General features: G+C 44.3%; 1 protein-coding gene across 1 annotated transcript in view; it reads left to right on the top strand.

Moving 5' to 3' along the window:
• Positions 1 to 24,507, top strand: part of LOC137376798 (echinoderm microtubule-associated protein-like 6) — a 741,885-nt gene that overhangs the window by 456,699 nt on the left and 260,679 nt on the right. Inside the window, exons 20-21 of the mRNA XM_068045814.1 lie at positions 6,060 to 6,171; positions 19,139 to 19,266. Coding sequence (XP_067901915.1) covers positions 6,060 to 6,171; positions 19,139 to 19,266 — 240 coding nt within the window. The remainder of the gene's footprint in view (positions 1 to 6,059; positions 6,172 to 19,138; positions 19,267 to 24,507) is intronic.

Below are 24,507 nucleotides of genomic sequence, written 5' to 3'. Positions count from 1 at the left end.
GGGAATAACCACAGGAGATTCCTGCACTGCCTGCCTAGTCCTCTTGCTCTGCCTGGTGGTCACCCTTCCTGCCTGTGGAGTCTGAGCCTGCGGTGTGACCACTTCTCTATACGTGCTATCTACGATACTCTCCGCCTCACGGAAGCGCCACAGTGTCCCCAGCCGCCGCTCCAGCTCTGAAACCCGGGCTTCCAGGAGCTGCAGCTGGAGACATTTCCTGCACACATGCTGGTCCTGGGCACTGGAATTGTTCCCAGCTTCCCACATAGAGCACAAGGAGCACACCACAGCTTTGAGCTCCCCTGCCATGACTTAACCCTTTAAATTAAACCTTTTGGAAGATGCTTAATATCAAATAATATCAATTACTCTAGGGCCCTTCTTCCCTGGTCCTCGTTACTACAGAACTCCCTAAGAAACACTACTTACTAGATATGAAAATAAACTGTAGATCTTTCTTACCTTGGTTACTAATAGTACTAATAATAGTACTATTTACAGCTATTCCCTAACAGCAGTTACTCACCAACCAATCACCTTGCAGCTTTCCTGTGATGTCACTGTTGTTGTTTTTTCCAAACCCTCTGGCGCGCCTGGACTTTGTCTGTGTTTATCCTGTCCTCGGTCGGTGGTTCTCCCCGCAGGTCCGCTCCACTCTGCTCGGCTCCCGGAAGATATTATATGCTGGATTCTGGCCTTGGCATTGTGAAATGTATTGGGTGTTAAAACATTTACAGGGTAAAATTCGATAAGGCCCAAAAACAGGAGCAGGCATCACAATGTGCAATTAAACAGCGCTCGTTGCTTCAGGTGCTGGCAGCATACAAACTTTGTGCTGCCTGCTAATTTAAATGATAGCAGCATGCAGCCACTGTTAAGCACACTGCTCAGTGACTACAAGCCTAAGCAGGGGACGCCAAATCTTGAACGGCTAGCACGAGTTCAAGCTAGCTTGTGCTGCTTAAAGTCAGCCTGCAAAGGGGAGATGTATTTTGGCTGGAGTAGGAGCTGGAAGATATTCTTGAAGTCAGTTTGACCTGAGAAAGTCATAGAATGGCACACATGGCAGAGAGCAGGATCTAAAGTTCTCTGACACAGCACTGGAGGCCTTGTTGCAAAAGGTGGGCAGGAAGAGAGAGAGATCCTCCAGACAAACTCTAAGAAGGCAGTGGGAGCAGATAGCCGTGCAGGTCAATGCAGCAGTGTAACCCCAAGGATATGGACTCAGTACTGAAAGAAATCAATTACCTCACACGAGTGGTCAAGGTCAGTGTATATATCTTCATATTCCATATCCTACCAAGTGCACCACTAGCCTCATACATTGCTCAATGCATTACACCAACGTCACTCACCCACCAACAATCTCTATCAATCACGACTCATATCTCATAGCTTCATCTAACCCTCACACACTTTGCACTGCTGCAAGCCTCACACCCACATCTCACAGTTTGCACACACTGCCAGCTATTCATCCATGGCAGGCACATCACCCAGACACATTTCACCACACTCACTGACACACTTCGTTCATTCTTGAAGACAAGGTGGCAACTGCAGGCAGCAGCAACTAACTGGCAGGGGTCAGGCACGGCTATATTTCCTAACCCCAGTCGAGTAGACCTTGCTCATCTTCATCGGGGCAGCTATGACTGAGGCTGTGGTCAGCAGCAGGGCTGAAATCTATGATGACGGTATGCTCATACATAATCCTCCTTCTCACATCCCATTTCCCCCTCATCCCACAATCTCTTCTGATTTACAAGTTGCAGATGATCTAAGCATTGACAGCTTGCTTTCACCTCCCCCTCCCCTCGCCACAACCCTACCCTTGTGCCTTTTTCCTTTCAGATGCCTAGGAACTGCAACCTGACCAAGCAGTGGTGCAAGAGCATGAAGTACAAGAAAAAGAGGAGACTGATGATGATAAAATACCGTCTCTCGATTTCACATGCACAGCCACCAACTCAGATACTCAGTATACTTTAGAGGATAGCATTGAAGCAGGATCTGCATGTGATGAGTCACTGGCATGAGTGATCCTGCAGCCAAGGCGGGGAAAGGGTAGTATAGGTACCAGCTCACCGGAGGGCGAGATCACATATGAGTTCTTCTGCAGAGGACTCAGGTGAGGACTTTGATAGGGCTGCGGACAGGAAAAGGCTGATGGGTATGCACAATGAAATGCTTGGTGCATTGGCAGGCCTATCAGAAAGCCTGCGGTCACTATCAAGGAGCATGGAGGAGTCCGGCACTGACCTTGCACATGGCTTTGTGCAGAGCGTGGAGCCCATCCTTTCCAGCATGAAAATGGTGGCCAACTCCACTAGTACTTGTGGATGTAGCCATGATGCAGCGTCTGATGGTTGATGTCTCAGCTTCCATTGTAGCACAAGCAGAAGACATCCAAAGAGTGCTGCAGTGGAAGCTCAGCCTGAAATCATGGAAGCACAGCAGGCTGCCACACAAACTAAGACTGTTGCCATAATGACTGCAGATACAAATGTCCAAAGGGTCTTGCAGCAATCTGTCCTAAAACATGTTACTAGGATTGCATGAGGCGCCAACCCCCAGCCCCCCCCCCCCCCCTGCCCCCCGGGGTGGCAGTGCCTCTGTTGCGCAAGAACCTGCTGTTCTCTCTCAGGATGACAGCATTTGTCCTCCCACCACTGTCACTCCCCGGTGCTGTTGCTGTTCTCTGTCGCCCAGCCAGCCCAGACTGCTGCCACCCATGCCGAAGTGGTTCAGTCCAAAGCCAGGCCTTCTAGTTCCAGAGCTGCGCAAGGTTGTCTTGTAAGGCCATCTGCAGGTTTCTCCACTGAAAGTCAGAAACCTTCCAGCAGCCATGGTACAGTCATTGGGATGGCACTGCGTAGGAGCACTAGGCCAGGCAAATGTACACAGAAAACAGGCACTAAGGGAATGGTACAAGGGTGAATTGTTGACTTTTGTATGGAATATTAGATGGTTTGTTTGATAAATTTGGTTTGGGATGTTTGTTTTGTGTGGCTTTTCTTTCAGCATTGTGGCCAAGAGGAGCTATGATGGTCCATCAAAGAGGGCAGGTAATGTGTTGGTCTGTTGGTGAATGGGGAATTGGAATTGCATTCACTGGTACTGCAGTTGGATGAGCCAATCATGGACAGCGTGGCCAGAAAGGGGATGTCTGTTTTGCCTCCTCCCTTCCACCTCCTCCTCCTCAGCTGCTCGCTGTATACCTCTTGGCAAGAGGTGTACCCTCATACTGGCAAGGTTGTGCAGATGTAGCAGACCACAATAAAATGTGAGATGCGCACTGGAGAGTACTGCTCCTCCAGAGCAGTCCATGCAGCACAAGCATTACTTAAGTCTTCCAGTGGTCTGCTCAATGACATTTTGTGTGGCATCATGGCTCTTGTTATATGAATGCTGCTCATGTGTGGATGGGTTGTGCACTGGAGTCATGAGCCAGTTGGTCAGTGGATAGCCCTTGTTGCCCTGTAGTCTCTCCAGTGGCTCAAATGCTGATGGTACAGTGGACTGGTGCAAAATAAGGGCATTAAGACTGCTGCCAGGATAGAAGGTATTGACCTGCATGCTGAACTGAGCATGGTCGCACACCAACTGCACATTGAGAGAGTAGAACCCTTTGAGGTTGCGGTACATCTCTGAATTTAGATGCGGCATCTGAAAAGGAACGTAGGTGCAATCAATAGCATCCTGCAGCATGAGGAAGTCCACTATCCTGGTGAAGCCAAATGCATCCTCTGCCTCCTTCTCTTTGGAAAGAGAGAAGGCAATGTATTCCCCTATCTTCACATACAGTACGTCAGTCACCTCCCTTATACAACAGTGGATAGCGAACTGCAAGATGTTGGAGATGTTCCTTGCTCCAGCCTGGAAGGAGTCTGAAGCAAAGAAGTTCATGGCCACGGTCACCTTCACAGCCACTGGCAGTGCTATCCTAACCGTATCCTGAGGCAGCAGGTCTGCCTGCCACAGGTGGCCGATTTCAGTGAGTACCGCCTTAGTGCAACAGAGACTAATGCAGAATAAAAACAGAAAGTGCTGGAAATACTCAGCTGGTCTGGCAGTATCTGTGGAGAGAGAAGCAGGGTTAACATTTCAGTTCAGTGAGCTTTCATCAGAACTGGCAAAGATTAGAAATGTAATAGGCTTTAAGCAAATAAAGTAGGGGTGGGGAAAAGAGAACAAAGGGGAAGGTGTGTGACAGGACAGAGGGCCGGAGAGATTAACTGACAAGGAGGTCATGGGGCAAAGGCAAAGAAAGTGTGCTAATGGTGTGGTGAAAAACAAAACATTAGTGCAGAGGGAGAGTTAATGACAGAATAATGAGCAGCCCGAGCCAAAAGCACAAACATGAAAAAGCCAGTAGGAAGGCACATGGTAAAAAACAAAAAAAAGGGAACAAAATAAAATTAAGTAAAAATAATAAAGGGCCAGTCATGCTCTTAAGTTATTGAACTCAATGTTCAGTCCAGTAGGCTGTAGCGTGCCCAATCGGGAAATAAGGTGCTGTTCCTCGAGCTTGCCTTGATGTTCACTGGAACACTGCAGCAGGCCCAGGACAGAGCTGTGGGCATGAGAGCAGGGGGAGGTGTTGAAATGGCAAGTGACCGGAAGCTCGGGGTCACGTTTTCAGACTGAGCGGAGGTGTTCCGCAAAGCAGTCACCCAATCTGCATTTGGTTTCCCCAGTGTAGAGGAGACCACATTGTCTACTGGCTTTTTTCATGTTTGTGCTTTTGGCTAGGCTGCTCATTATTCTGTCATTAACACTCCCTCTGCACTAATGCTTTGTCTTTCACCACACCATTAGCACTCTCTTTGTCTTTGCCCCATGACCTCCTTGTCAGTTATCTTGCCGGCCCTCTGTCCTAACACTCACCTTCCCCTTTGTTCTCTTTTCCCGCACCCCTCTTTATTTGCTTAAAACCTATTACATTTCTAACCTTTGCCAGTTCTGATGAAAGGTCACTGATCTGAAACGTTAACTCTGCTTCTCTCTTCACAGATGCTGCCAGACCTGCTGAGTATTTCCAGCACTTTCTGTTTTTATTTCAGATTTCCAGCATCTGCAGTATTTTGCTTTTATTTTAGAGACTAATGCGCTGAGGTTGAAGTAGGAGAATTGCTCCCTGAATACCCAGGGTGGCTATGGCCCCCTGCTGAGAGCCCTTCTCCTCCACCTCCTCCTCCCTCATTGAGCAGCTTGTCCTTCTCTGTGTCGCCTCTGCCCATTCTCCCTGTCATGCTGCGGGACAAACATGATGGAAACTACAGCGCACATTATGTGGAGTAGCTGGTCCGAACAGAACCAAGGCTTTCACCATGTGCCACACTACTCCTTCCAGACTTCACCAACTTTAAATGACTGTACAAACCACCACACACTTCTACTAACGGAGCAGCATCCAGTAGAAATCAATCAGCAACTGACCTGATAGTGCTTGATGATCTCTTTAAATAGTGCTGATGTGGAAAGGGGAGGTGTCCTCCTGCTGCTGAACACATGTTCTGCTGTGTGAGGTTAAGAGAGGGCGTTAGCTGGAGTGTTGAGGTTGAAAGTGGCACTGCTAGTGTCAAATCAGCACTACGTGCTGACTGACATCTCTTTCTGCCTACTATACATACTTCTGCCGCACGCTAACAGCGACGCTACCAACCTACCCAAAATGGCGTCTGGCACAGCCCACACCAGAAGTATGCGCCTGTGACCGTATGCCATTTTGAATGTAAAACAGAACCGATAGTGCTGAATATACAGGCACTGTGGTGCCAAATTTTGCATCCTTATTGTATCTAAATTGGACATTAGCTATTCACTCTGTGCAGTTCTTTAAATCAAATATTTATTGACTGGAATTATTTGATATAAATTGGTATACTAATTGCTAGAAACCTGCTATCCTCTTTGTTTACTCAATTTATTAATTGCTAAGAAGTAAAAAGGGTTAACATTACAGATTTTTTCTAATGGATCATTTGAAATATTTCATACAAACTGAAAATATATTTTGTACTGCTCCTAATCACTATAATTACATTTTTTTTAAGGGATTTGTAACAGGTGGCAAAGATGGTATTGTTGAACTCTGGGATGATATATTTGAGAGATGTCTAAAGACATATGCTATCAAGAGAGCAGCCCTATCACCTGGTTCGAAAGGTATACCTTAGCATTAGCTTAACTAAATTAACTTATTTTCAATCTTTCTTGATTTTATATATACAATATATATATTTATTTGCTGATGGCACGATGCAAGGGGTTTGGCATAAGAAGCACCCGGGCACCAGTTGGAATTTTAAAATATTAGTAAAAGGTTCAGAGAGCTGGCAGAACCAGGTTCCGCCTCCACTAGTCCAACTTTCACCACTGATTGCCCTCCCAGGTCGACGAATTTCAGGGCCTATATTTACTCTCCCCATAGCAGAAAATGATTAAGTTTCATATATATATTATATTATATATATATAGGAAGAAACATAAGAAATAGGAGCATGAGTAGGCCAAACAGCCCCTCAAACCTGTTCCACCATTCAGTAAGATCATGGCTGATTGTCGATCTTACTGAATGGCTGATCTTCAATCATATTGAATGGTGGAGTAGGCTCGAGGAACAGTATAGCCTACTCCTGCTCCTGTTTATTATCTTTATTACTTTAAATATATTGCATATGAAGTTTAAACATTTTCTGTTATGGGCAACTTAAATGTGGGCCCTGAAATTCCTAGGTCTTGGGGGACCAATCAACTGTGCAAATTGGGCTGGAGGGGGAGGAACCTGGTTCTGTCTGACCAATGTCCCTTTTTTAAAGTCTTAAAGTTCTGACTGGGATGGGATTGCCTCTTATGTCAGATCCCTTGCATTGTGACATCACCAAAACACTGGTGGAATGACATCCCCAGTCTGGTGTCCTCCAGGGTTCTATCCTTCGTTCCCTCCGATTTCATATCTACATGCTGCCCCTTAGTGACATCATCTGAGAACACACTGTCAGTTTCCACATGTACACTGACAACACCCAGCTCTATCGCACCATCACCTCCCTCGTCCCCTCACTGTATATAAGTTGTCAGACTGCTTGTCCAACATCCAATACTAAATGAGCAGAAATGTCCTCCAACGAAACATTGGAAAAATCAAAGCTATTGTCTTCAGGCCTTGCCACAAGCTCCGTTCCCTAGTCACCGACTCCATGCCTTTCCCTGGCAAGAGTGTGAGGCTGAACCAGACTACTCGCAACCTTAGTGCCATATTTGACCCCAAGCTGGGATGCCAACCATATATCCACACCATCATTAAAAATGCCTATTTCCACCTCTATAACACTGTCCGATTCCACCCATGGCTCAGCTGTTCTGCTGCTGAAACCTTCATCCATGCCTTTGTTCCCTCTAGACTTGACTAGTCCAATGTACTCCTGGCGGCTCCCATGTTCTACCCTTTATAAAATTGACGTCATCCAAAACTCTGCTGCACATGTCCTTACTCGCACCGAGTCCCATTCACCCATTACCCTGTGCTTGCTGACCTACACGAGGTCCCAGTAAAGTATAGCCTTGATTTTAAAATTGTCATCCTTGTTTTTAAATCCCTCCATGGCCTCACCCCTCCCATATCACTGTAAGCTTCCCCAGCCCTACAACCCTCCATGATATATCCATTCCTCCAATTCTGGCTTATTGAGCAATGTCAATATTAATTGCTCCACCATTGGCAGCCATGCCTTCAGCTGCCAAGTCCCTGAACTCTGGAATTCCCCCCCCATAAACCTCTCCACCTCTCTTTCCTCCATTAAGGCACTCCTTAAAACCTGCCTCTTTGATAAAGCTTTTGTTTATCTGTCCTAATATCTCATGTGGTTCGGTATCAAATTTTGTATGATAACGCTTCTGTGAAGCACCTTGGGACATTTTACTCTGCTAAGGGTGCTATATAATTACAAGTTGTTGTTTTTGTCAGAAATCCCACCAGTTCTGCCTTCTTGCAGTCAGGGTAAAGTAAGCCTGTAGCAGATGTGTAATTCAAAACAAAATATTGAAATCTTCTGCCCAATAGCCCCTCCCCCACTCTTGATTATGCTGCAAAGTTTTTGGCCACTGGGAGAGTCCATGTCTAAGGAACACCACAAATGGAATAGATGCACAACTCCTTTATGTAAATGACCCTGTCCCTGGAATTGAGGGCAGGGTCAGCACCAGACCAAACTAGTGGCCAGAGGTCCCCCTCTATTGCTTTTCCAGTGATGGAACAGTGCTCCAAGCATTTCAGGGCCATGTTGTTCTGCAGCCACATAAGCTTCACTATCTAATAGGATGTCAAAAATAAAGGGGAAAATTCAAATTGTTCTAATTGAAACCTTTTTCACGTATGTGCTAATATGTAGTACTACAATGACTGAAGTAATCATGACAATTTATAATATGCAAATATGGATGTAGATTTTATTCACTATAAATCATTATGATCTCAGGAAACAGATGGTCAGCAAAAACAAAGGAACAGGTCATTCAATTAGATCATGCTGATCTGTGCTTCAAGTTTATTTACCATCCTGTATTCCACAATCCTTGATATTCTTACCGAACAAAACTCAATTGTCATTCAGTCATTACGTCAAGGAAGGAGGCCATTCGGCCAATCAAATCCATGCCGACTCTCTGTAGAGCAATCCAGTCAGTCCCATTCCTCCGCTTTATCCCTGTATCCCTGTAACCCTACAAGTTTACTTCTGTCAAGTGCCTATCCAATTTCCTTTTGAAATCAATGATCATCTCCACTTCCACCACCCTCGTAGGCAGCGAGTTCCAGGTCATTACCACTTACTGCGCACAAAAGTACTTCCTTACATCCCCACCTGTATCTCTTGCCCAAAATCTGTTCCCCTAGTCCTTGTACTATCAACTAATGGGAACAGCATTCTTTTGAGTACCTTATCTAAACCTGTCATAATCTTTTCCACCTCTATCAAATCTCCTCTCAACCTCATTTGCTCCTAGCAGAACAACCACAGCTTCTCCAGCCTGATCTTGTGGCTAATTTCCCTCATCTCTGGAACCATTCTGGTAAATCTGCTCTGCACCCTCGCAAGGACCCTAAAATCCTTCCTAAAGTGTGGTGATCAGAAGAGAATGCAAAACTCTAGTTGTGTCCTAGCCAGAGCTTTATAAAGGTTCAGCATAACTTCCCTGCTTTTGTACCTCTATTTATGAAGCCTAGATCCCATATGCTTTGCTAACTACTCTCTCAATATATCCTACCACTTACAAAGATCTATGCACATGAACCCTCAGGTCCTTCTGTCCCTGTCTTCTGTCCCTGCCCACATTTTAGAATTGCGCCTTGACGTATATATTGCCTCGCCCTATTCCTTCTGCCAAAATGCATCCCCTCACACTTCTCTGTATTGAATTCCATCTGCCACTTGTCTGCCCATTCTGCTAGCCTATCTATGTCCTGTTGCAGCCAATTGGTATCATCCTCACTGTTTGCCACACCTCCAAGTTTAGTATTATTGGCAAAATTTGAAATTCTTCTCTACATTCCAATATCCAAGTCATTTATATATATCAAAAAAAGAAGTGGTCCTAGTACTGACCCTTGGGAAATACCACTGCCTACCATCCTCCAGTCTGAAAAATAACCATTTACTGCAACTCGCTGTTTTCTGTCCTTCAGCCAATTTTTTATCTAAGCTGATGCTGACCTCCTATTCTATGAGTCTCAATTTTGTTAACCAGCCTTTCATGTGGTACTTTTGACAAACGCTTACCTAAAATCCACATAGACAATATCCACTGTGTTCCCTTCATCAATCTTGTCTGTTATTTCACCAGAAAATTCAATTAGGTTAGTCAAAAATAATCTGCCTTTTACAAATCCGTGCTGGTTCTCCTTAATTAGCTCAAATATCTCCAAGTGCCAGTTAATCTTTACCTTGATTATTGTTTATAAAACCTTAGCCACCACTGATGTTAAACTGAACAGCCTGAAGTTACTGGGAATGTCCTTGCACCCTTTCTCAAACAAGGGCGTCACATTTGCCACTTTCCAATCCTCTGGCACCTCCCCGGTATCTAGAGAAGATTGGAGGATTATGGCAAGCCCTTCCAGTATGTCCACCCCCAGTTCCCATAGAAATCTGGGATGCAAGCCATTCGGACCATACAACTTATCCGCTTTAAGCACAGCCAGCCTTTCCAGTGCATCCTGCCTATCAGGGATCTCTGTTTAAAAATAAGGGGCTGCCCATTTAAGACAGAGATGAGGAGAATTTTTTTCTCTCAGAGGGTCGTGAGTCATTGGAACTCTCTTCCTCAAAAGACGGTGGAAGCAGAGATTTTGAATATTTTTAAGGCAGAAGTAGATAGATTCTTGATAAGCAAGGGGGTGAAAGGTTATTGGGGTAGGAGGAAATGTGGAGTTGATGTTACAATCAAATCAGCCATGATCTCATTGAATGGCGGAGCAGGCTCAAGGGGCCGAGTGGCCTACTCCTCCTAATTCGTATGTTCATAAATTTAGCAACTATACCTTCGGTCCCTTCATCCAAGTCATGTAAATAAATTGTAAAAAGTTGAGGCCCCAGCACTGATCCCTGTGGCACACCACTCATTACATCTTGCCAACCAGAAAATGACCCATTTGTGCCTACTCTCTGTTTCCTGGTAGCTCGCCAATCTTCTATCCACGCCAATATGTTACTCCCTACACCATGAGCTCTTATTTTGTGTAGTAACCTTTGATGTGGCACCTTATCAAATGCCTTCTGGAAATCTATGTGCAGTACATCCACTGGTTCCCCTGTTGCCACAGCACGTTACTTCTTCAAAGAACTCCAATAAATTGATTAAACATGATTTCCCATTCACAAAACCATGTTGACTCTGACTGATTACCTTGAATTTTTTTGATGTGCCCTGCAATAACGTCTTTAATAATAGCTTCTAACATTTTCCCTATGACAGATGTTAAGCTGTCTTTCTAAGGTATTTTGTCAGTATTCTCTTCCTTAGTAAACACCAATACAAAGTACTTATTACATATTCTAGCCTTGCCCTGCGTCTCTAAGCATATATCACCTTCTTTGTCCCTAATAGGCTCCACCCGCCTCTTACTACACTCTTACTATTTACATGCTGGTTGAAGATTTTTGGGTTACCTTTTATGTTAACTTCTATTCTCATATTCTCTCTTTACCAGTCTTATTTTCCTCTTCATTTCCTCTCTCAACTTATTGTACTTGGCCTGGTCCTGGCTTGAAGAATCACCTGACATGCATCATGTACCCTCTTTTTTGTTTCATCATATCCTCTATCTCCCTCGTCATCCAAGGTGCCCTGGCTTTGGTTCCCTTGCTTTTCCCTCTTGCTGGAGTGTACCTAGCCTGTACGTGAAACATCTCTTCCTAAAAGATCACTCATTGTTCCATTACAGTTTTTCCTGTCAAACTTTGGTTCCATTTTACCCTGGCTAGATCCTATCTCATCCCATTGAAGTTAGCCCTCTTCCAGTTTAGAAGTTCTGCTTTAGATTGTTCCTTGTTCTTCTCCATTATTAATCTAAACCTTATGATACAATGACCTCTTTTATCCAAGTGTTTTCCTACAGACACATGTCCACACATTCCCCAGCACCAGATCCAGCAATGCCTCCTTTCTAGTTGAACCGAGAACATATGGGACAAGGAAGTTATCCTGAACATATTTCCAAAACTCCACCCCTCCTTTCCCTTTACTCTAACATTATCCCAGTCGATATTTAGAACATAGAACATAGAAAAATACAGCACAGAACAGGCCCTTCGGCCCACGATGTTGTGCCGATCCTTTTTAATTTGGATAATTAAAGTCCCTCAATATCACTATAGTTCAATTGATTTCAATCTTGATCATTTAAATTGACCTATCATCCGCAGCCTTTTGAGGGACACAGTTCCACATTTCTACTACCCTTTCTATGAAAAAGTACTTACTCATTTCACTCTTGAATGGCCTAGCTCAAATTTTAAGATTATGTCTCATTGTTCTGGATTCCCCCACTAGAGGAAATAGTTTCTCTCTATCTACCCTATTGAAATCCTTTTATTAATTAGATCATCCCTCAATCTTATAAAATGAATGGAATACAATGAAGTTTATGCAACCTGCTCTCTTAATTTTATCCTTTAAGCTATGATATCTTTGTGGGGGAATCTGCGCCATACCCCCTCCAAGGACAGTATATCTTTCCTGAAGTTTACTGCCCAGAATTGAATGCAGAACTTCAGATGGGGTCTGACCATGGTTCAATAGAACTGTACAATTCAAACATCATTTCCTCACCTGTTTATTCCAAACCCCTTGAAATAAAGGTCAAGAATCCGTTAGAATTTTTGATTCTCTCTCTCTCTCTCTCTTTGGCCTCCTTGGCTCGAGTGACAATGGGTAAGCGCCTAGAGGTGGTCAGTGGTTTGTGGAGCAGCGCCTGGAGTGGCTATAAAGGCCAATTCTAGAGTGACAGACTCTTCCACAGGTGCTGCAGATAAAATTGGTTGTCAGGGCTGTTATACAGTTGGCTCTCTCCTTGCACTTCTGTTTTTTTTCCTGCCAACTGCTAAGTCTCTTCGACTCGCCACTCTTTAGCCCCATCTTTATGGCTGTCCACCAGCTCTGGCGATCACTGCCAACTGACTCCCACGACTTGTGGTCAATGTCACAGGCCTTCATGTCACATTTGCAGACATCTTTAAAGTAGAGACATGGACGGCCGGTGGGTCTGATACCAGTGACAAGCTTGCTGTACAATGCGTCCTTGGGGATCCTGCCAACTTCCCTGCGACTCACATGGCCAAGCCATTTCAAGTGCCGCTGGCTCAGTAGGGTGTATATGCTGAGGATGTTGGCCGCCTCGAGGACTTCTGCGTTGGAGATACGGTCCTGCCACCTAATGCCAAGGATTCTCCGGAGGCAGCGAAGATGGAATGAGTTGAAACATCGCTCTTGGCTGACATGCATTGTCCAGGCCTTGCTGCCGTAGACCAAGGTACTGAGGACACAGGCTTGAAACACTCGGAATTTTGTGTTCCGTGTTAATGCACCATTTTCCCAGACCCTCTTGGCCAGTCTGGACATAGCAGCGGACGTCTTTCCCATGCGCTTGTTGACTTCTGCATTGAGAGACAGGTTACTGGTGATAGTTGAGCCTAAGTAGGTGAACTCTTGTATCACTTCCAGAGTGTGGTCGCCGATATTGATGAATGGAGCATTTCTGATGTCCTGTCCCATGATGTTCGTTTTCTTGAGGCTGATGGTTAGGCCAAATTCGTTGCAGGCAGCCGCAATCCTCTCGATGAGTCTCTGCAGACACTCTTCTGTGTGGGATGTTAATGCAGTATCGTCAGCAAAGAAGAGTTCCCTGATGAGGACTTTCCATACTTTGATCTTGGCTCTAAGACGGGCAAGGTTGAGCAACCTGCCACCAGATCTTGTGTGGAGGAAAATTCCTTCTTCTGAAGACTTGAACGCATGTGGGAGCAGCAGTGAGAAGAAAATCCCAAACAGTGTAGGTGCGAGAACACAGCCCTGTTTCACGCCACTCAGGATAGGAAAGGGGTCTGATAAGGCACCGTTATGCTGAATTGTGCCTTTCATATTGTCATGGAATGAGGTGATGATACTTAGTAGCTTTGGTGGACATCCGATCTTTGCTAGTAGTCTGAAAAGGCCACGTCTGCTGACAAGGTCAAAGGCTTTGGTGAGATCTATGAAAGCATTGTAGAGGGGCATCTGTTGTTCACGGCATTTCTCCTGTAGCTGGCGAAGGGAGAACAGCATGACAATGGTGGATCTCTCTGCTCGAAAGCCGCACTGTGCCTCAGGGTAGACACGCTCAGCCAGCTTCTGGAGTCTGTTTAAAACGACTCGAGCGAAGACTTTCCCCTCTATGCTAAGGAGGGAGATTCCACGGTTAGTTGTTGCAGTCACCACGGTCACCCTTGTTCTTATAGAGGGTGATGATATTGGCATCACGCATGTCCTGTGGTACTGCTCCCTCATCCCAGCACAGGCAAAGCAGTTCATGGAGTGCTGAGAGTATAGCAGGCTTGGAACTCTTGATTATTTCAGGGGTAATGCCGTCCTTTCCAGGGGCTTTTCCACTGACTAGAGAATCAATGGCCTCACTGAGTTCCGATTTTGTTGGCTGTTCGTCCAGCTCATCCATGGCTGGCAGAGACTGGGCTGCATTGAGGATGGTATCAGTGACAACATTTTCCCTGGAGTACAGTTCTAGGTAATGCTGCACCCAGCGGTCCATTTGCTTGCATTGGTCAGTGATCGTTTCCCCTGATTTAGACTTGAGGGGGTCGGTCTTCTTGATGGTTGGCCCAAAAGCTCTCTTAATACCATCATACTCTGATGTTTCCAGTGTCGGAGGCCAGCTGAATACGACTGCATAGGTGTTGCCAGTAGCTATTTGCACAGCGTTTGGCTGTTCTTTGTGCAGCGCTTCTGGCTACTTTAAGTGCTACGGATGTTGACTCGCTGGGCGCTTTCTTATAGTTCAACAGTGCAGTGCGCTTAGCGGCTGTGACAGGTTCCAGCTCTTCAAAGTGAGATTGAAACCAGTCGGCATTCTGCTTCTCACCTTTGCCAAAGGTGGTCATCACTGATCCATAGATGGCGTCTCTGATGTAGGCCCACTTCGTCTCTGCATTAATTTTTGATTACTTTTTGTATATGTGCAATAGCTTTTAATAATTAGTGTATATGGGCATTTAAATCATCCAAAGCTCCTAGTCTCTCACCATTAAGAAAACATTTTGATTTGACTTTCTCGGATCCATGGAAGATGAACTCACACTTTCCATATTGACCTCTTGTGTCCCATAATCTTATCCCCTCTTTAGTCTGTCTATGTCCCTTTGTAATTTACTATCCCATCTACACATTTTGCAGTGCTTCCTATCTTAGTGTCATCTGCAAACTTGGATATACAACTTTCTATTTCTTCATCCAAGTCATTGATATATATGATAAAATGCTGGGGCCCCAGTACAGCTCTCTGGGAACACTATTTTTTGCATCTGCCAAACAGAGAATATTCCCTACCCTCGTATCTCCTACCTCCCAACCAATTTCTGATCCATGACACCAGATTACTTCCAATTCTATGCACTTTTATTTTTGCTAATAATGTCTTCCACAGAACCTTATTAAATGCCTTCAGGAGGTCCATATAGACAACATCCAATAACACTCCCCTCTCCACCATACTAGTCACGTCCTCCAAACATTCAACTAGATTAGTCAGACATAACCTGCCTTCACAAATCCGTGCTTTTTTGATCAGCTCATACTTGACCAAGTGCTTAGTCACTGCCTATGATGATACATTCCAGTTCTGTAGTTACCTAGTTTCTCCCTCCCTCTCTTAAATAATGGAGTGGTGTTTGGAATATTCCAATAAAGGCACAATTCCTGAATCCAGAGAATTTTCTAAAGTTATGATTAATGCATCTGAAATTTCTCAGCTATTTACTTTAATACCCTGGGCTGGAAACAATCTTGTTTTGGTAATTTGTCTATCTTAAGTCCCATTGTTTTCTCCATTACCATTTATGAAACTAAATGCACTAAATTCATCTCTAGACTTACTTTTAGGTTGCTTAGTACCACTAGTATTTTGTTCTCTTGCTCCAGTGTGAAAACAGACACAAAGTAGTCATTTAAAAAGTTTTCCATTTCCTGATTGTCCATTATTAGTATTGCCTGCATCTGCCTTTAATTGCCCCATATTTTCCTTTACCATTCCCTATCTTGATATATTTATGAAAACTATTGCTATTTGTTTTAATATCTTTTTATTCATATTCCCTTTTAGTATCTCTTGAAACTTGTATCTGTTTGTTGCATTTTATAGCTCTCCCAGTGTGCTCGATTTCCAGTTTTAAAAAAATTTGTACACCTTTTCTTTTGGCTTGATACTATCTGTGACCTCATTTGTTGATCATGGTTGCTTAATGGCAGAAGTGGAGCCATTGCCGTTTAATACTTCAACTGTTTGTAGGTTTACCCATTAACAGTTTACTGTGGTCAATCGATTTATTATCCCTTTGAAGTTTGCCCTTACTTAAATTTAAAGCCTTGGTTTGAGACTGTCCGTTCTCCTCAAACTATCAATATTATGGTCAGTATTTGTAAGATGTGCCCTTACCATCAGATTTTTAACTAATTCTAGTCTGTTACTCATTAATAAATCTAGGATGGCTTGTTTCCTTGTTGGTTCTAAAATATATTGGGCGGCACAGTGGCGCAGTGGTTAGCACCACAACCTCACAGCTCCAGCGACCCGGGTTCAGTTCTGGGTACTGCCTGTGTGGAGTTTGCAAGTTCTCCCTGTGTCTGTGTGGGTTTTCTCCGGGTGCTCCAGTTTCCTCCCACAGCCAAAAGACTTGCAGGTTGATAGGTAAATTGGCCATTATAAATTGCCCCTAGTGTAGGTAGAAGAATGGTGGGGATGTAGTAGAGAAAATGGGGTTAATGTAGGATTAGTATAAATGGGTGGTTGTTGGTCGGCACAGACTCGGTGGGCCGAAGGGCCTGTTTCAGTGCTGTATCTCTAAATAAAATAAAAAACTAAATAAATAAAACATGGAAGTTCCGGTAAACTTTTATAAATCACTGGTTAAACTCCAGCTAGAGTATTATATCCAGTTCAGGGCATCACACTATGGAAAGGATGTTAAGGCCTCTTGAGGGTACAACAAGATTTACCAGAATGATACCAGGGTGAGGAAATTCATTTACAATATGTGAAGAATCTCGAGGACATAAGAACGCACAGTGGCGCAGTGGTTAGCACCGCAGCCTCACAGCTCCAGTGACCCGGGTTCAATTTTGGGTACTGCCTGTGTGGAGTTTGCAAGTTCTCCCTGTGTCTGCGTGGGTTTCCGCCGGGTGCTCCGGTTTCCTCCCACCTACAAAAGACTTGCAGGTTGATAGGTAAATTGGCCATTGTAAATTGTCCCTAGTGTAGGTAAGTGGTAGGAGAATGGTGGGGATGTGGTAAAGAATATGGGATTAATGTAGGATTAGTATAAATGGGTGGTTGTTGGTCGGCACAGACTCGGTGGGCCGAAGAGACTGTTTCAGTGCTGTATCTCTAAATAAAAAAAATTTTTAAAAAAAGAACATAAGAAATAGCAGCAGAAATAGGCCCTATGGCCCTTACCAACCTGCTCCACCAGTAAATAAGATCATAGCTGAACTTTTATATCAACTCCACTTTGCCACCTTATCCCCATACCCCTTGATTTCCTTTAGTCTTGAAAAATCTATTTATCTCAGTCTTGAATATACTCATCGACTGAGCATCCACAGCCCTCTGGGGTAGAGAATTCCAAAGATTCACAACCCTCTGAGTGAAGAGTGAATCTCAGTCCTAAATGACTGAGGATTGTTCTCCTTAGAGCAAAGAAGGTTAAGGGGAGATTTAATCAGGGTATTCAAAATTATGAGGAGTTTTGACAGAGCAGATGGGGGGAAACTTTTTCCACTGGTAGGAGGATCAGTAACCAGAGGACACAGATTTAAGATAATTGACATAAAACCCTGGGGGGATGAGTTTTTTTTTACATAGCGAGTTGTTATGCCATCTCCTATTCTGAGTCTCCTGCCAGGGTCTGACTTGTCCCCACCAAGCCCCAAATTCTCCTTCCTTTGTTCCCGATAGTCTGACTCCAAAATTGCTGCTCTCCACACCCCACCAAGCTCCCATCCTGAGTCCCAATCTCTCCCTCCCAATTGCCTGGCTCTGACCCACCACCACTCGCACCCTCCCCTACCCCCCTACCAATTCAGAATTTCTAGGTTGCCTTCCCCGCTTCATCCCCACCTCCCGGTTTTCACCTCTGTGTGTGATAGTGCATCAGTTAATAGCCTTAGTAGCACATTGGCCTGGATTTTGCGGTCAGCAGTGAAGCAACAGCACTTGCCACTGACCTCGAAGAAAGCTGCCCACAAAGATCTAGCGTTTTCTGTGGCCTGGTTTTTCCCTTTCCCTACTGCAGTTTAAATCTGGCACCAAGTCAAGGGGATAATTTGGCTGCAGCAGCAGTAATGTCAGTAAGCTGGTAAGCAGCCAATCACTTTAAGTATTCACACACAGCAAACCAGGATGTTAAAAGCATTTAATATCCTTCACTTCTAGTTTAAATTTTCCAGATAGCAAAATAAACTATTTACGTTTGGATTAAGATAGAAGCTAAAATAAAGATAAACAAACTTTAAATTTTTTTTAAAATATGTGGAATTTTTTAGCATTGTGGAGAAATTTGACATTTCACAAATATAAAATTTTCAGGCTTTTAAGGGTGTTCAGCAGTAATTATGAAGTTACTATGCAGTTAAAAGCCCAGTTACACCTCATTCAACAAGGGGTAACTTTTTCAAGGGTTTTTACAATGAGACTAACAGCATAGACTGGAAGTTCTCCTCATTGATTGCAATGGAGATTGCAGTTTGTGGGAATCTCTACAGCACACCCTCTAGAGGAGCGTAGACTCACTGTCAGCAACTTATGGATTTCTCGAGTTATTCTGCACATGTACGGACTCTTAAAGTTGCTGTCAGTTTCAGTGGGTTAATGACTACAAATGTTGACAATGTCGCCGTCATTACCATCATAAAATCCGGGCTATTGTTACTCATTTGCCCTATTTCATCTAATCGAGCAACACTGTGTTCAGTACCAAATTTACTGTTTATCTGTTATTGAAGCTAAGCTTTTTGGTATGCAAATGGGGAAACAATGTAATTTAAAATAAAATTAACAAAAACATTCAACTCTGTACAAAAAAAATCCCAAAATGAATTTATACTAGAAGTATAAAGAGGAGGTTAGAAGATTTTTTTCATGCAAAAGGTTATTAGAATACACGAGATGCTTTACCACAAATGGCTGCTGCAATTGTATTAGTTAGAACATTTAAGAGGATATTAGTAAAATATATGAGGAAAGAAAATATAAAATGGTGGGGGAATGAACTAAGAAACAGGAATAGAGTAGATGGCTCTGAGTCACAGAGACAGTTGGCCAAATAGACTACTCTTATGCTGAAAGGTGTATGATTCTATGGTGTCTTTGCAGGTTTACTTCTAGAAGACAATCCTTCATTACGTGCCATTACATTGGGACATGGCCATATACTTGTAGGAACCAAGAATGGTGAAATACTTGAAATAGATAAAAGTGGACCGATCACCCTGCTGGTTCAGGTATTTATTTCTTTGCCATTAAAAGTAAGCTGTACTTATTCCATTATTTTGACACAAATTTTCAAGTAACTTCAGGCCAATTAATTTTTCTCTACATAACTTGTATGTTTTCTGTTAAAAATGCAGTATTCAAACCACAGACTTACCAGAGGACAGTATAGCTTCCACTCGATACTTTAGACCTATACTTTATTAATTTGGCAATATGCTCCACTTTTTTATTTGCTTGTTTATTGCTGCTCTGAAACGATGGACGTTGTGAGGTAATTTTCCTATGGTTGGGTTAGTCATATTTACCAGGTTTGCAAACTGTTGCTAATCTCTCCTGAATGGGAATGGAGTTATAGTTTATTTGCATAATTATCACAGATCAGGTGTCGCTTTGGACACACGTAGGGAATACACCAGTGATGGGAGTGCAAAATGGTACCAGTGACCCATTCTCAAATTTTTGGATCAGGGTACTTGCACAGATTGGCAGGCACTTGTGCAATTGACAATGCAACTGGGGTGCTGCCTCATGTCTCGAAAGGAAACCAGCATTGGGGCACAGCCACAGAGGAAGGTGCCAAGCATATGCTGTTGAATAATAAATTATCCCATATTGTTAATGGTTGCATGTGGTGATGCCGCAAATGTAGAGGTTGCACTTCCAGCACACATGCAGTTGCAGTGACTGTGATGTCATTGTCAGCAACATATCAAAGATGGCACGGATCTTCACAGAGTCCTCCCAGGCCTGTGCAAAGGAGCTCGGAGGACGGAGAGGGGAGGGCACCTCTTGAAAGACACACCCTCATTGACAGAGGAGTTCAAAGAGTTTGAGTCATTGGGCTGAATTTTATGAGCGCGCTGCTCTGTCCCCGGCAACAGCATCCGGCGCACCATGCAGGTGCCAGTGCCATTTTTAAAGGGGTTTTAAAGTTAGACTGAAATTTTTAAAGGTGCCGCCGAACTGAAATGAAAAATAAAATGTTATTGAAACTTTCAACTTCCTTTCCCTCCCAGCAACCCCCGACTGAGATTTCAATAAATAAAATCCGGAAAACCACTTGTTTAAATGACAAACTTTCAATCCCCAACTTCAGCACATTTGACCCTCAATCTTTTCCCACCATCCCCACACCCAATTGGAGTGGTTTTCTCTGCTCCCCCCTCCCTCCGCCCTGAAATTTTCACTCCTCCCCCCTCCCCACCAGTGTCATGCCTCAGAACTCCAAATGGAATTCCAAACGCGCGGGAGTTCTGGCCAGTGGCCGGAATGTCGGTGTGGGATGGCCGTCGCTACCAGGTAAGTAATTATTCTTTAATTTTACTATAATTTGCATATGAAAATGAAGGCCTTGCCGCCAAGCGGTGGGGGGGTGGGTGGCTGGCCACACCGAGGCCTCACCGCCACAGGTAAAATGCAGCGGGGCCTTCCCAGAGTTGGGAGTCATGGCAGGCTTCTCCCGGAAGAATTTTCCAGGCCCCCCCTGTCACGAATCCTAACATCAGAGGGCGAGTAAAATTCAGCCATTGTTACAAATGAACTTACCAAACACGGTGAACTTTTTTTTATTGGTTCATGGGATGTGGGCATCATTGGCGAGGCCAGCATTTATTGCCCATCCCTAATTGCCCTTGAGAAGCTGGTGCCGAGCTGCCTTCATGAACCGTTGCAGTCATTCGGGTGTAGGTACACCCACAGTGCTGTTAGGAAGGAAGTTCCAGGATTTTGACCCAGCGACAGTGAAGGAAAGGCGATATAGTTCCAAGTCAGGATGGTGTGCGGCTTGGAGGGGAACCTGCAGATGGTGGTGTTCCCATGCATCTGCTGCCCTTGTCCTTCTAGGTGGTAAAGGTCGCGGGTTTGGAAGGTGCTGTCGAAGGAGCATTGGTGAGTTGCTGCAGTGCATCTTGTAGATGGTACATACTGCCACTGCCGCTGTGCATTGGTGCTGAAGGGAGTGAATGTTGAAGGTGGTGGATGGGGTGCCAATCAAGCAGGCTGCTTTGTCCTGGATGCTGTCGAGCTTCTTGAGTGTTGTTGGAGCTGCACCCATCCAGGCAAGTGGAGAGTATTCCATCACACTCCTGATTTGTGCCTTGTTCATGGTGGACAGGCGTTGGGGAGTCAGGAGGTGAGTTATTCGCCGCAGAATTCTCAGCCTCTGACCTGCTCTTGTAGCCACAGTATTTATGTGGCTCGTCCAGTTCAGTTTCTGGTCAATGGTAACCCCCCAGGATGTTGATAGTGATTCAGTGATAGTAATGCCATTGAACATTGAGGAGATGGTTAGATTCTCTTGTTTTGAGATGGTCATCGCCTGGCACTTGTGTGGCACGAATGCTACTTGCCACTTATCAGCCCAAGCCTGGATGCTGTCCAGGTCTTTCTGCATCTGGACATGGGCTGCTTCATTATCTGAGGAGTCGCGAATGGTGCTGAACATAGTGCAATCATCAGCGAACATCCCCACTTCTGACCTAATGATGAAGGGAAGGTCATTGATGAAGCAGTTAAAGATGGTTGCGCCAAGAACATTACCCTGAGGAATTCCTGCAGTGATGTGTTGGGACTGAGATGATTGACCTCCAACAACCACAACCATTTTCCGTTGTGCTACGTATGACTCCAACCAACAGGGAGTTTTCCCCCTGATTCCCATTGACTCCAGTTTTGTTAGGACTCCTTGGTGCCATACTTGGTCAAATGCTGCCTTGATGTCAAGGGCTGTCATTCTCACCTCACGTCTGGAGCTTAGCTCTTTTGTCCATGTTTGGACAAAGGCTGTAATGAGGTCAGGAGCTGAGTTACCCTGATGGAACTCAAACTGAGCGTCAGTGAGTAGGTTATTGCTGAGCAAGTGCCGGTTGATAGCACTGTTGACGACCCCTTCCATCACTTTGCCGATGATCAAGAGTAGATTGATAGGGCGGTAATTGGCTGGGTTGGATTTGTCCTGCTTTTTGTTTACAGGACATACTTGGGAAATTTTCCACATTTCTGGGTAGATGTCAGTGTTGTAGTTGTACTGGAAAGCTTGGCTAAGGATGTGGCTAGTTCTGGAGCACAAGTCTTCAGTACAATTGCTGGAATGTTGTCAGGGCCCATAGCCCTGATAGGCTCGGTCTGTTTTCCCTGGAGCGAAGGAGGCTGAGAGGGGCATGATAGAGGTATATAAAATTATGAGAGGTATAGATAGGGTAGATAGCCAGAGTTTGTTTCCCATGGTAGGGGTGACTAAAACTAGAGGGCATAGATTTAAGGTGAGAGGGAGGAGGTTTAAAGGGGATCAAAGGGGTAGATTTTTCACACAAAGAATAGTAGGTATCTGGAATGAGCTGCCTGAGGAGGTGGTGGAGGCAGGAACAGTAGCAACATTTAAGAGGCGTCTGGACGGGTACTTGAATGAGCAAGGCATAGAGGGATATGGAATTAATGCAGGCAGGTGGAATTAGTATAGATAGGCATTATGGTCGGCATGGATGTGGTGGGCCGAAGGGCCTGTTTCTATGCTGTATGACTCTATGACATAGCCTTTGCAGTATCCAGTGCCTTCAGCCGTTTCTAATCAGGGATATGTGGCTAGTTACATCTGTTCATGCAGCCACTTTAAAATTGCACTATTTAGTTTATATTGCCTCTTTTTCCTCCTTATTCCTTCAAAAACGCTCACTTAAAATACTTCTCTGCAATAATTTTCATTTCATGCTTGGGAGGCTGAACTGAACTGAAAGTAGTTTGGTACAGAGAGTGACAGAAGGAAGGAACAGGAAGAAGTCATTTGACACCAAGTCAGATAAGGAGATATTAGGGCAAATGACCAAAAGCTTGATCAAAGAGGTAGGTTTTAAGGAGCAGCTTAATGGAGGAAAGCGAGGTGGAGAGGGGTAGGGAGGAAATTCCAGAGTTAGGACCGGGCAGCCGAAGGCACTGTCAAACTCCAGAAAGCTTGATATGGAAAGATAATACTGTGTTAATGTGCTTTGTGAACTCGGTGCTTGTCAGTTGGGTACTGATGAAGGGTTGGATCTTCTGTTCGAATTCTTGGATGAAATTTACAAGAAAGGTGACCTATTGAATGCGTATGAGGCATGGTCAGACTTGATAGATTTTGGAAAACAGATGGTTATTCAATGGAGAAATATATCATGGACTTTAACAGACTGTATAGAAGATTGAGGAAATTCAATTTGGAGATCCCTGGTTCAGTGCTAGCATTTAAATTGCTAGATTATGCTAGGGTGTCACATATGGACAGGCTCCTGGTTCTAACTCAGGTTTGGTTCTTGGACAAAGACTCCCTGTTGGATCAAATGTCTGCTGCCTTAAAGAAATTCCTGGGGAAACAGTCATTTCCTGCAGCCCTGGTAGAACAAAGAGGGCATTCTGGGGTGACCCAATTTTTAGTGATATTTCACATGCTAATCTTGCTGATGGGTATTCGAATGCACCTGGTTTCATAATATCTCTGATGGGTGAAAATGGGAAATATTGTCCTTTAGCTTGGAAGGCTAAGAAAATAAAACGGGTCATTAAAAGCACTTTAGCTGTAGAAACACTGGGTCTTGTGGTGGCACTGGATATAGAGTTCTATTTGTCAAATATTTTCGGTGAAATTCTGAACAAGGCATGTTCTGAAGATAGGATACCCATTGAATGTTATATGGATAATCATTCTTTGTGGGACAATGAGGAAAGGTTGGACATGCTAGGCGGGAGTTGAGAAGAGTAAGAAGCGACTTGATTGAAACATGTAAGATTCTGAGGCGTCTTGACAGGATGGATGTGGAAAGGATGTTTCCTCTTGTGGGAGAATCTAGAAGTAGGGATCACTGTGTAAAAATAAGGGGTCACCCATTTAAGACAGAGATGAGGAGAAATGTTTTCTCTCAGAGTGTCGTGAGTCTTTGGAACTCTCTTCCTCAAAAGGCGTTGGACGCAGAGTCTTTGAATATTTTTAAGGGCGAGGTAGATAGATTATTGATAAGCAAGGGGGTGAAAGGTTATTGGGGGTGGGTGGGAATGTAGAGTTGAGGTTACAATCAGATCAGCTATGATCTTATTGAACGGCAGAGCAGGCTTGAGGGGCCGAGTGGCCTATTCCTGCTCCTAATTCATATGTTTGTATGAGTCCTGAAGATAGCAAATCCGTAGATTCTTTTATAAATGATCTGTGCAGATTGGCTGAGGGATGTGACTATGGAGAATTGAAGACTGATATGGGACTGAATAGTTGTTGGATTAGCTGAGTC

The sequence above is a fragment of the Heterodontus francisci genome, chromosome 13 (assembly GCF_036365525.1).
Source record: "Heterodontus francisci isolate sHetFra1 chromosome 13, sHetFra1.hap1, whole genome shotgun sequence".
NCBI lineage: Eukaryota > Metazoa > Chordata > Chondrichthyes > Heterodontiformes > Heterodontidae > Heterodontus > Heterodontus francisci.
The sequence above is the reverse complement of the archived record's forward strand: the minus strand, read 5'-3'. Positions and strand labels throughout refer to the sequence as shown.